Source organism: Alligator sinensis, unplaced genomic scaffold, assembly GCF_000455745.1.
Source record: "Alligator sinensis unplaced genomic scaffold, ASM45574v1 scaffold347_1, whole genome shotgun sequence".
Lineage (NCBI taxonomy): Eukaryota > Metazoa > Chordata > Crocodylia > Alligatoridae > Alligator > Alligator sinensis.
In genome coordinates, this window is record NW_005841922.1 from 3,254,257 (window position 1) to 3,267,277 (window position 13,021).

Consider the following 13,021-nt stretch of genomic DNA (forward strand, 5'->3'; position numbering starts at 1 on the left):
CCCCCCCACAGAGTCTGTACCAGTATGCCTGTGGGGTAAAATTCCTTCCTGATCCCAAATGTGGCCATTGGTCTGACCCTGAGCAGAGGGGCAGGACCTTCAAACCAGGAACCTCCAGGTTTCAGTCCCAGCAAGAGCACTGTCACACCTGGTAAAAATCCCCAGCTTTGGCTGCAGCCAGCACTCAATGCCTCTGAGGAAGACCAAAAGTCTCCTGAAACCTGTACAACAGAAGGGTAAAAATCCCTTCCTGGAAACCAGCAAAGCCTAGAAGCATGGAAAAAACCAAGCACAGCCTCTGTTTTGCTCTGCAACCAAGGAGAGCAAAAAACTCCACACACTGCACCCTTGAATTAGAAAGCCCGAACTCCCCTTTCTGTACCCCCTTCCATTAACTTATCTCCCCTGCTTTAGTCTGCCTTTGTAACTAAGCCAGTTGGGGAGCTCAGCTTCATTCTCCAGCTGCTGAACAGGCTGAATAATCTCCTACTGGTGTAAATCAGCTGAACTGAAAGGAAAACAGCCACAGCTCCACCCATTCTCTCTCTCTGCCTTAGTTTTCTGCATATGGGAGGACGGTGGGACCTGCAAAGGTTTCTCACCTCTGCTTCTGTGACATTTGATTGCACCCTGCAGAGCCATGGGAAGTCGGATCGCTATCCTGCTTAAGTATATTTCCATTTCTACGTCTGTAGAGAACTAGATGTGAACTCTAGAAAAATCTATTTGAGATTGGAAAAAAAAGTAACTAATCAGTGGCTACGCCATTTATTTGCTAGAAATTGACAAAACAAGCAGTAGCTTTTGGCTTGAATTTAATTAATCCAGATGGCAGTCCAAAAGCAGTGCCAAACGAAGTGCCACAGGTACACTCCAGCCAGAAGGGTTTTCCAGGATTGTTGTTATTTTAGCAGGGAATGTTTTGGGAAAGTGCTGCTAATGTCAGACAGCAGCTTGATAAAATTTGTATCTCATTTTAGTTTTAGGCTGCTCATTAAGTTGATCATTACTAACAGTTAGATATTGGGGCAATATAGGTTTTAGAACACATACAGCTAGCTATAGATAATGATATAGTATGAAAAAGGGTACTCTATGCATCTGATTTAGTTGTTCCAAATGCTGAAGCAAACTACATTTTGCCTTGCTCACAGAAAAAGCAAACTGTTTACCGACTACTTCTAGAGATACTTTCCTTAGAATATTATCAGGTATTCATTCATCTTCTCAAATAAAAGACAGCAGGAAGCCATTTCTTCAAAGTGCTGAAAAAGAGAATTGCTTTTCTCACAGGGAAAGTTTAAACACTATGCCCAATATTGTCATTACTGCCTTAATATGCTACAGTGCATCTCAGACTATACTGTTATGAGAGATTTTTTGTTTCTTAATGCCAAAAACCTTACAGCAAGAAATTAAAGAAACCAGTAATTACCATGTAGCACTGGTAAGACTGTAACAGTTAGAAACAGAAACATCACTTTAAGCAACTCCTGGATAGTGCAAAATTGTTCCATTGTTTTATATAGCTTAGTTGAAATTACTCAAACAACAAGCCTTGATCTTTTCTACTGCTCAATCAATAAATTCAAATACAGACTTTAGAGGCCAGTATGATTGCTGATAGAAAGCTACAAGTCTGCATGTTGATGGCCCTTCTCTGACAACATTTTTGCCCCCCCCCCCCCAAAATTTCAGCAGTAATAAAGAAAAGCCTTGAAGCTGTTTTGCAAAGAAACCCCAGGTCCTTCATAATTTCATACTGTCTTAAGCTATATCTAATTATCTAAGCATCTCTAATTTAGTTTACAAGGTGCAAATCTACCCTGCCTTCTACAGTGAGATGTTCATCCTGTTTATATTTTACTTTTATCATCAAAGCTGTCTTCTAGACCTGCCGTTGGATTCCACCTTATGTTTCTTGTGCTAATTTCCACATAACCTTCTTTTGGGTATGATTTATTATTTTCTACAGAATTGCAAGACAACTTTGGGGGTTTTAAAACTATCATACTGTAAACCAAGTTAAACCTATGTAAGCAGTGGTCTAACTAGCAAGTTTGCAGTTTGGGCAAACCCTGCATGGGGGTGAGGAAAGTCTTGCCTGCCGCAACTATTGCAGCCACGGTCCTGTCTGCCCAGCCCTGATTGTCCCTGTTGCTTCTACTCCCCAAGAGCTGGCATTCTGGCATCTCCTTTAAATTGGTTCTCAGGGCTGGCGCCCCACTTGCCCATCGCTAGCTACACTGCTGTATTTAAGCTCTTTATACTAATTCCGATGAGCTGTTTTAGAGAAATTCACTAAAATATCGCTTATTACTAGTAACTGGACACATCCACATGAGATGCTTACTGCGCAGTAGTTTGTTACTACTTCACAGCTGCATTATGTGGCATGAACTGTAATGTGATGCTACTGCACAGTAATAAGGAGTTACTGAGCAGTCAGCATCACCAGGGAGTCATGTGGGGATGCTACTCCAGTTACTACACATTTAGCATTTGGGTATGCAAGTACTAAATGACTGCGCAATAACAACTGCACAGTCAGTATCTTATGTAGATGCAGCCACTGAAGGCAAAAACTTTACATCATGTACTCAGAAAGGCTGATAATAAAAAAGTGTATGGAACTTCGTTAACTGATAATGGTGATAACTATAGTAACTGTGAGTGCCAGTGACTGTTTCAGTACATGACTCTCTCAGAAAACCCATAAGAGGGTCAATTTTGTTTGTAGAAAAAAAAGTGATGTTGTAGGTAGGTTTTTTTATATTAGAAAAACCAAAACAAAACAAAACCCACTTGTCAATTTGCCCAAAGTAATTTTTAATAGATTACAAGGTTTTAAACTTCACAATGGACTTTTTTGGTCCATTTAATCTGACTTCCTACTTAACACAAGCTAAAGAACCTAGCTCCGTAGAACTAGAACAACGGAAATCAAATCAGTTGACAGTGGGAAAAAAGGCGAGAAAAAGGGAAGAGGGCTGTTTATTTTTGTTTACCTCTTCCACAGGTTACGCTGCAATCAGTCCAGTCTCCATATTGCCAAAAAAATTCTGGCTCACCTATGTCATTCTCATGGCTTCCTTCTTTACGTATAGTGTATTCATACTTTATGCCAGGGTTATTCTCCTGAAAGAGTAGCTGAAAACAAAGAGATGTGATTTATGTAATTATAGAAGTCAAATTATTAAAACACATTATTCCAAATCTTCAAAAGCATGTATACAAAAACATCCATGCACACTTAGAGCACCCAGCCCAGCAACCCATGGCTGACTCTTGAGGTATAGCTAGCTTTGAGAAATGGGAATGCACAAATCCTCACTTGTGGGCAAACCCCATCCTTATATGTGTACACACTTTGCAAGAACAGTTATGAAGACTTAGGCTGATATATTTTGACTAAATCAACTAAAACAAAAGATTAGACACAATGACCTAAGTGAAAATGTAGTTTTTATTATCAGCTATTTCATAGGCTATAATGTAGGGGAATGGGAGAAGGCAATCTAGGTGATAAAGATAGCAAAACAATGTCATAAAAAATGTAATTAAATATAAAGTTGACAAAAATCTACACCTTGCTATCTGCATTGGAACACTAAACATACTTACTCATCAAACTCACCCGAATAAGTCCATATTAGTGGGCCCTTTCTTCTCTCTCATACCCACACTTAAATTAACTTGGATCAATCAACAGAAAATATATCAAATTAAGTCAATGTTAAGCTTTCAACGTTAAATAACATAATAAGTCTTTCCCCCTCCACAATTTATGTTCTAAATTCAGTAAGATCTTTAAACAAAACCAGCTTTAAACACAACCAAGAGGGTTACTCCCAAGTGCTTATGAAAACCAATTGGATCTGGGCCTTTGGCTGCATGACTATGTTCAAAGCCATGCCAATGTAACGTAGGGATTTGTGCTGAAGGGATGAGTTAACAAACTTATTTTCTCCACTTCTTTTTTAAAGCTCCAGAGCATCCTGCTGTCAGGCAGGATCAGCAGCTTTTGCTGCTGGCCCTTACTGTACCTGTATCCACACGGACTCATTGGTGGGTCCAGATGCAGTCAGATTTTCTAGATCTCCTTTTCTCGCATATAAAAATACTGTTCCTGCTACTTTGTACTCTCCACTCCACTGGATAATAAAACCCCCATTTAGGTAATACTTTTCTGGGTCTTCACTCCGTACTGCAAGGAAATTTTCTGTTTCTGTCACTTCTATGACCCTGATGTCCCTTGCACCTTTTGGAATCAGCCCAATGTCAACATAACCTAAGAGACAAAACCAGTTCATTAGGTTATCACTGTTACAATACAAAATGATAGCATGGTACCTACCTGGATATAAAGTAGAATAACAGCCTTGCTTGCAAATAGGTTTAGATGAGCAGGCTATCCATACAGTTTCCATGCTTGTGTCTTCTTTTAACTATAGCTAACAGTGCCTTTCAGTGTAAGGGCTTTCCTGGGGTTCAGGTACCAGTGATAGAACAGGAACATGCATATTATCTAGGCTACTAGGGCATTAGAAGACGTAGTGAAATTAATCTTTTTGAGTTGTATCACAGGAAATCAAGAGGAACTCTACTTATAAAGTAACATGTGGTGGTCTCTATCATATATTCTGTGTCATCTAAAAAGAGTTACTGTTCCTTGCATTGCTATAGGGGTGTGGAGAAAATCTAGGAGAGTCATATTAAGTTATAGTGCTTCCTGTGGAAAAGAATTTTGAAATTTGAAGAGAATATTAGCTGTCACCAATGAATGAGTAGAAGGATGGCCCTGCAGATATGGGCTGAGGTTTGGGACATCTGGCAAAAAGCCCCAGATCACGTAAATTTAAGCTTCCACATACATGCAGAAGCATGCCAATTTGAGCAGCTCTGTGTTTAACTCCTGTCTAAGCTCCCCTGTGATCCAAAAGGAAGTGAGACGGGACCTAAAATATGCACTGGAGATGGTCAGGGGTATGTCAGAGCATGCCTAACCCACACAGTGACAGCACTGAGTTAAGTATACAGGTCAGCAGCCATGACCAACTTTCACTCAACACCATTAGCAGAGGGGAGCTCACCTTCTATATAACAGCTTAGATATTAAGGCACTAACCCTAGAAGTTAGGAGAGCCAGGCTGAGGGCCATCCTCAGCCAGAGAGGATTAAAACCTGCATTTCCTACTACCCACAACAGTGCCCTCACCCCCAGCTATGGAACAGTTTGGGTGGGGGTAAGGGCATTGTCTATTCTTCCTCTCAAACCTGGCCCCCCCTGCAGACAGAACTACAAGATTCATAGGGCTGGAAAGACATCATGCAAAAAGCAGTATGACTTTGTCAAAAGCAGAAGTGCTGGCAGCCATGTGGCTAGAGGCTGGAGCTCTCCCCGGTGGCCACAGGGACAGATGGCAGGGCTGTAGTGACTTGGGACTAACTTTAGTGCCAAGTCCCTAAATGTGTAGACACCTGCCAAAAATTGCTTAATGCTCATTAAATTTAGTTGTGCTTAACTGCACATGTAGATGCACCCAGAGAGGAAAAACTTATTAGACTTTATCTAGAAGTCCAGTATAGACAGGAATGGTCTGTGCCCTAAGTGATGTCTGACAGCACAGGAAAGATTCATTATCTCCATTCACTAAACGAAAGTATTATTGTGAGGGTCATATGCACATTAAAGACTGTGGGTCACTGAGTTAGTGTGCGCCATGGAAGAAGACTTTTGGGTCTAGGAACAGAAATTACATATAAACTGGTATAGTGATCGGAAATTGGTTCAAATCTGTTACACAAAAGAAGTTCAGTGAACATAAACCACTTTCAAATTGGCTGAAACCAGTTTAAGATAAACCTGGATGGATGTAGTATCAGACTTAACCGATTTAGATTTCATAGTTTCATAGTGTCATAAGTGGTAGGGTTGGAAGGGATCTGAGCAGATCATCAAGTCCAACCCCCTGCCACGGGCAGGAAAGAATGCTGTCCCCGGCAAGGTGTTTATCTAGCTTGCTTTTGAAGACCCCCAGGCTAGGAATGAGCACCACTTCCCTTAGAAGTTGGTTCCAGATCCTAGCCACCCTGACTGTGAAGCAGTGCCTCCTGGTATCTAGCCTGAATCTACTCTCCATCAACTTATGGCCATTATTCCTTGTTACTCCCAGTAGTGCTTGGGGGAACAGGGACTCTCCCATTGCCTGCTGGTCTCCCTTGGCCAGTTTATAGACGGCCACCAGATCCCCTCTCAGCCTTCTCTTGTGGAGGCTGAACAGTTTCAGGTCCTGTAGCCTCTCCTCGTAGGGTCTGCCCTGCTGTCCCCTGATCATGTGAGTGGCCCTCCTCTGGATCCTCTCCATGTTGTCCACATCCCTCCTGAAGTGTGGCACCCAGAACTGGATGCAGTACTCCAACTGCGGCCTGGGGGGAGGATCACCTCCTTGGACCTGCTCATGATGTATCTGTGGATGCATGACAAGATGCAGTTAGCCTTCCTGACCGCATCCCCACACTGTTGGCCCATGTTCATCTTGGAATCTATAATGACTCCAAGATCCTTTTCTGCCTCTGTGCTGAAGAGAAGGGAGTTCCCCAGCCTGTAGGTATGCTGCTGGTCCTTTCTCCCTAGGTGTAGTACCCTGCACTTATCAGTAATGAATCCCATCTTATTCTCATCTGCCCACCCCTGTAACCTGTCCAGATCCAGCTGCAGCCTGTCCCTCCCGTCTAGTATGCCCACTTCTCCCCACATCTTAGTGTCATCTGCAAATTTGAACAAGGTGCTTTTCACTCCCTCGTCCAAGTCGCTGATGAAAATGTTGAACAGTGTGGGCCCGAGGACTGAGCCCTGGGGGTTAAATTGGTCTATTGAACTTCTGTCCCAGATTCCCTCCACATTCAAGCTAACTCACAGTCCTCTAGCATCCCAGGCTGCTTTGCACCTTCCCTGCACCTCCCCCCTCCAGGGTGGACAGGATAGCCTTGGCCCAAGCTATCTGCTCCAGCCAAGCAGGGAGGCATGCTTTAGCTCTCCCCTCTACCCCTACCCCCCGAGCCACTGCAGGCATGTGGCTGCAATTCCAGAATCAAAAGTAAATGTCTGTTCACTTGTTTATTCAATCAATCAATCAATCCATGCAGCTTAGACTAACATGAAAAGACTGAATCAATTCAGTCTTGGGCTTTTTGACTGTCTGTACTTAGCCTGGTAGATATTAAGGCATTCTTATGGATAAGGAGTACACCCTGCTTGCCTTACATGAGTAGTCCTATCAAGACTAATAAGATTACTTTTGCATTAAGTACGTCCCGGAATATAACACACACCTTGTTTTTGAAAGGCAGATAAAAAAGAAAAGATTTTCCCAGAGTTATGGCTGCATAGAGCAGGAACAGAGCCTAATTTTCAGCTGGTTTACACTTCCTGCTTAACTAGAGCCCAAACCCTAGCTACTGCTAAAAATGGTCTCCATGGATGGATCAAGCATGTTGAAAAGAACTAAGAGAGCCCCAGTCTAAAGGTAGTAGCTTATCACAGGTGGAAGTGACAGCACCATTCATAAGTTAAACTTTCGAATGCTTTCTATTATACTTTTCCCAAACTTCCTCTGGATTTAATAAGGTGGAGATCTTGTGTTCAAAAGAGTATATGATCACGTATATAAAAACAGCATCAAACTGCATGTACAGAAGAGAGCCAATTTTGGCACTTCCTAATTGTGTGCTTGAATTTGGCACTTTAATTTTCTTTTAGCAGGGTTTATTGGTTGCACTGACAATATTATAAAAAATATTCAATGTAAGCTTCTTTGGAATAATCTTTCTTAAAATTATCATTCAAAATGTGTGACAACAACAAAAGCTAAAGTAAAATTCTACTTGCTGGTATGCAAAAAATTATTACATAATCACTTGACAAATATGATTAGCTTGGCCCAGAGCACCTACTGTAGCTCATGAACCATGACAGGTTGGTAATAGATTTTTACATTCCATATAATGTATTACCTTCCCCTTCCTCTGACCAACTGAATTATCTCCTAATTTCTCAGACCATTGCACTATTTCCCAGCTAACATTATGCAGCTTTTAAAAGTCAAGCTAATCAGTGGTATGTTTTTTCAATTATTCACCTGGCATAATAAGTTATAACCTCCTGTCTGAAAATGTTGTGAACTGTTTTTATGTAGCCTTCTAGTTATATAGCTCAGTCTGACAAGGATCCAGAAATCTGAGACAACACTGGAGTCAAAATGTCAGAGCCATCTATCTCACACATTGGATTTGTCAAATCATAAAATATCTGTGTTGGTGGTATTATAATACACCTTCTGCTCATTATACTGGACACCTGTCAATTCATTGTTACTGTGCCCATCCACAAGTTGGTTTGTTTTCAACACCTGTTGGTCCTTTATGAAATGTGAGTTCTTTGAGACCATGCCTGTCTTTGTCTCATTAATATACAGCCGCGGGACCTCTAGCCATTACTGTGATACAATGAATATTTAAATTAATGGCAGCATTTGGTTTGAGTGGCATTTCCAGGAATAAAGGATAAGGTCTAAGTAAAGCATAAAAGAAATATCTGGAGAAAAGTGTATAGTGAGAAGCTGTGGATATGGCTTGGCCCTAGATGAGGTGTGCACGCCTATTGTGTGGACAGAGGCAGCAGTGGTGGTGGTAGGCAGGTTGCCCTCCTTACCAGTCACCTATGGGCTGATGGCTTACATCCTATCCAAGTGGATCCCACTAGTGGCAGCCCTCTCCTGGAAAGTATACCTTTCTAGTGACCCTCAACATAGTTTGATCTGTCCAGCCTTCCCTAGCTAAAGGTACTATTGCAAAATCTAGCTCCTCCATTTTCACATATGAACCTCCTTGGAGGTGTTCAGGCGTTACATTTGGGTTAGAATTTAAGCCCAACAATTTTAATAGCTGTTACTTCATGACTAGACTTTATTAACTGACACAAGTTTTTTATCTGTTAATGTGCTATCTGTTGCGGGGCGGGGAAGAGAGATGAAAATTGTATACAGCAATGAAAATATGAAGGAGGTTAGCACAATTCATTGACAAAAAGTCTTCATTGACACATGGCTCAGGTTGTGCTGTGGTGTTTTATGCTCTTCCAGAATGTTAAGTACACTCAAATTTCTGAAAACCAAGAAATGAGCAGTTCAGATGGTCTCCTTCCCACAACTCCAGCCAGGCCCCTTACCATCATGTAGGAATGACATGTATGTATCTAAACATATTTTTCTTGGCTTACATTTACACTGCTTAACTTTACATTGCATAATGCTTTGTTTCCTGATTTTCAGAGATGTAAATGCATTGTCTTCAGGAATCCCAGGCCCCAACTCACATGCAAGGGCCAGGGAGAGGGACTCAGGATGTCACTTAGACGAAAGAGTAGGGCTCTCCAGGTCCCAGCACACATGTGGAAAATTAAAGGTTCACCACTTCCCCTGCTCCATACTCCATCAACCCTCCACCCATCCCATTTCATTATCTCAACTTTTCTGACCCTTCCTATGCTGCCTACCCAAGCCCCACTTTCCCATCCCTGAGCTCATAAACATTTGCATCTTCCCTATTATCCATATTTATTCATCCATCTCCCGATAATTCTACCAATTGCTTTTCAGAGCAACAATCCCTTCCCCCTACACCCCGTTTACTACCACTAAGCCTTCCTCCCTTCCTAACAAATATTTGCATATGCAATATATTTCTTTTTGAAAATAGTTTGAGAGCCTTCTGAATTATCTGCTGTACTTAAATGGCATTTCTCTTTCTCCCCAATAAAAAAGGTAGATTTCAGGAGAATGTTTGCAGTTAATTCCCACATTTCTGCTAAAGCTCAGTTTCAAAATGACAAAGGCTGTCTATAGAATAAATCCTTTTCCTTTAAGCCAAACAGGTAATTTGAGAACTGGCTGCTGAAACCCATCTCAACCTTCTTTCCTTGCAGGCAATGTATTTGGTGCCTGCCAATCTAGAGAGCTTCTGGAAAGGGGTAATAGGATGAAGTAATTGTCAAATGACCGGGAACAGCAGGGGTGGAGGGTGGCCCCCAGCTTGATGGGCTGATTGGGTGCAATCAGTGCCCGGTGGTCACTGTCTACCCATGTGTTTGATCGCAATTAATGACTCTGCCATAAGATAGTGCTGCCCCCAACAGTACTATCATATGACAGAGTTAATTAATTTACTGTGCCCTAATATCAGTGCAGTTGTAGATGTTGATGCTTTACTGTGGAGCTAATTAGCCTATTCTGCAATAAGGTGCATGTGTATATGCACTCAGGGGCCGGGCTTCCTCAAACCCTGGAACAGAGAACAGAGAAAGGGAAGACCCTGGTGCACAGACAGATGGAGACTGTGGAGCTGACAGGTTCCCAGCATCCCAGTTCCCACTGCTCCCCTATCCCCCTACTCCTCTTATCCATGGGAGTCTCCTGCTCTAATTCACTCTATGTCTGAGGGCTCCAAAGGCTTCCTCTCCTGTCCTCCTACCTATCTTTGCTTATGTCTCATCCCATAATCTCCTCACTGCAACACTAAATCCCTCTAGCCCTATTTCACATTTTAAAAGAAAAATTTAAAAAGCAATGCAAGCGATACTTGGAGTTAGGACACTTAGAAAAATAGACATTTAAATAAAAGGGGATTCTCAAACTTAACTATTGTAGAGCTATAATCTATAATAAATATCAGCACAAGAAACTAAATTTAAAAAAGAGTATTTCTAACATGAGGAGCTCTTTGAGAGGTAAGTAAACAGTGAACTTTTTTCAGGTGAAATTGATTTCCCTGCCCTACTGTCCATTTGCAAGATGGAAGTCATTATTTAAATGGAATACAAAGCTCTCCACTGCCTATTTTATTAAATGCCCATCTTTGGTAGATTTGACAAGGTAGGAAATGTACTGCCTCAGCATCAGAACTGAAGAATTCTCTCAGAAGCTTAGCTGGCCTTGGTGTAAGGGGTTAGATCAAAATTATATTAACGTTGCTTTTTCCACTGCTTTTTCCCATTAAACCCCCCCCCAAAAAAAAATTCTTCAAATTCACTTTTCAACAGGTAGCAACAGGCATCTTTTCTTTGGTACTAAAATATACTAAATTGACAAGCTAAAGATATTCACATGTTACATGCACTGCTTAGTTATCATCCCCACATTTTTTTTCTTATAAAACTGGCTGCATAGAACTTCAAAGTTACAATCCAAAGACAAACACAGAGCTGAGTAGCATAGAAAACTCAAATTGTTTTTCTGATCTCATTTTAATGCAAGTGCAGTATGAACACAAGCTTTATGTTATCTTGAATGCTAGAAAACAAATAGGATTCTACACTCCACACATTTTTCCATTCTTTCGGCAGCAGAGTCACGTGGGGATTTTATAGACTAGGAAGTGCCTGCACATTGTAATGACATTTAAGAACAATGGGACAGAATTACAGAAAAATACAAATACAGTATTGTAACCCCACTCAGAGCTTTTCTACTTATACTAGAAGATATTACATATTAGCCAAAAACAGTAATATCCAACTGTTGGCCTGCAGGTTGCATGAAGCCCCTGAGGGGTTAATTTGTAGCCTCCAGCAGCAATTGGGACCTCCAAGCTTCCCATCCTTTCTCCAACTTCTACTTCCTGCCCCCACCCCAGCTGTGGGGCAGGGCAGCACGGCAGCCCATGGTGCCAGGGGGAACCCACAGCCTGGGGTGCCTATGTGGCATAGATAGAAGGGAAAACCACAGAGAGGAAGCTGAGGCCACATGTTGCGCCAGGCCCCTTAGAACTTGGACACCCCTAGCCAAAAGCGTCAGGTAGAAATTGATCTGACTTGTTGATTTATAAGTGCACTGCTCTTCGTTTGGTTATGAGGTGGGTGACAAGGATGATAAAGGGCTTAAAAAGGAAGGAGAGGCTGAAGGAACTAGGCATGTTCAGCCACGAGGAAAAGACAACTAAGAGGGGACATGATGGCAGCCTTCAAATACTTGAAGGGTTGCTATAAAGAAAAAGACCACCTTTTCTCTCTTGCTTAGAGAGTAGGGCACTGACCAATGGTTTGAGGTCGCGGCAAAATAGATTTAAACTGGATATCAGGGAAAACTTCTTCACTGTTAAAACAATGAGGCAGTGGAATAGATTGCCTAGGGAAATTGTGAACTCTCCATCACTGAAGGTGTCCAAGAAGACGCTGAGCAGCCCCTGGTCAGGGATGATCTAGGTGTAGATATATCCATGTTCTACCATGGGTATTTCCCATGCTTCTGGGCTTTGTTGGTTGCCCCCCCCACCCTTCAGCTATGCATGTCAGAGTGATTTAAGCCTTCCTCAGAGGCATTAGGTGTTGGCAGCAGCCAAGGCAAGGGATTTTAACTGGGGTGTGTCAATGCTCCTGGTGAGACTTAGAGCTCGAGATTCCAAATTAAAGGGTCTTGGCTCTCTGCTCAGGGTTAGATTGATCACCATATTTGGGGTCAGAAAGGAATTTTATCCTCTGGTCAGATGGATGGTGAAGATTTTTGCCCTCCTCTGAAGCAGGAGATGTAGCGCTCTTCCTGATATCTCTTGAGTATATATTTTAACAGCTTTTTATAGAAGCAGGATGTTCAAAGATTCATAGATGTTAGGGTTGGAAGGGACCTCAATAGATCATCGAGTCTGACCCCTGCATAGGCAGGAAAGAGCGCTGGGTCTAGATGACCCCAGCTAGGTGCCCATCTAACCTCCTCTTGAAGACCCCCAGGGTAGGGGAGAGCACCACCTCCCTTGGGAGCCCGTTCCAGACTTTGGTCACTCTAACGGTGAAGAAGTTCTTCCTAATCTCTAGTCTAAATCTGCTCTCTGCTAGCTTATGGCCATCATTTCTTGTGACCCCCAGGGGCGCCTTGGTGAGTAAAACCTCAACAATTCCCTTCTGTGCCCCCATGATGAACTTATAGGCAGCCACAAGGTCGCCTCCCAACCTTCTCTTGCGGAGGCTGAA

The 13,021-nt window shown here is 42.3% G+C and overlaps 1 protein-coding gene across 1 annotated transcript in view; it reads right to left on the minus strand.

Moving 5' to 3' along the window:
• Positions 1-13,021, minus strand: part of ADAMTS12 (ADAM metallopeptidase with thrombospondin type 1 motif 12) — a 365,944-nt gene that overhangs the window by 56,814 nt on the left and 296,109 nt on the right. The window contains exons 15-16 of the mRNA XM_025198488.1: positions 4,047-4,291; positions 3,009-3,150 (exon numbers count right to left, since the gene is read on the minus strand). Coding sequence (XP_025054273.1) covers positions 3,009-3,150; positions 4,047-4,291 — 387 coding nt within the window. The remainder of the gene's footprint in view (positions 1-3,008; positions 3,151-4,046; positions 4,292-13,021) is intronic.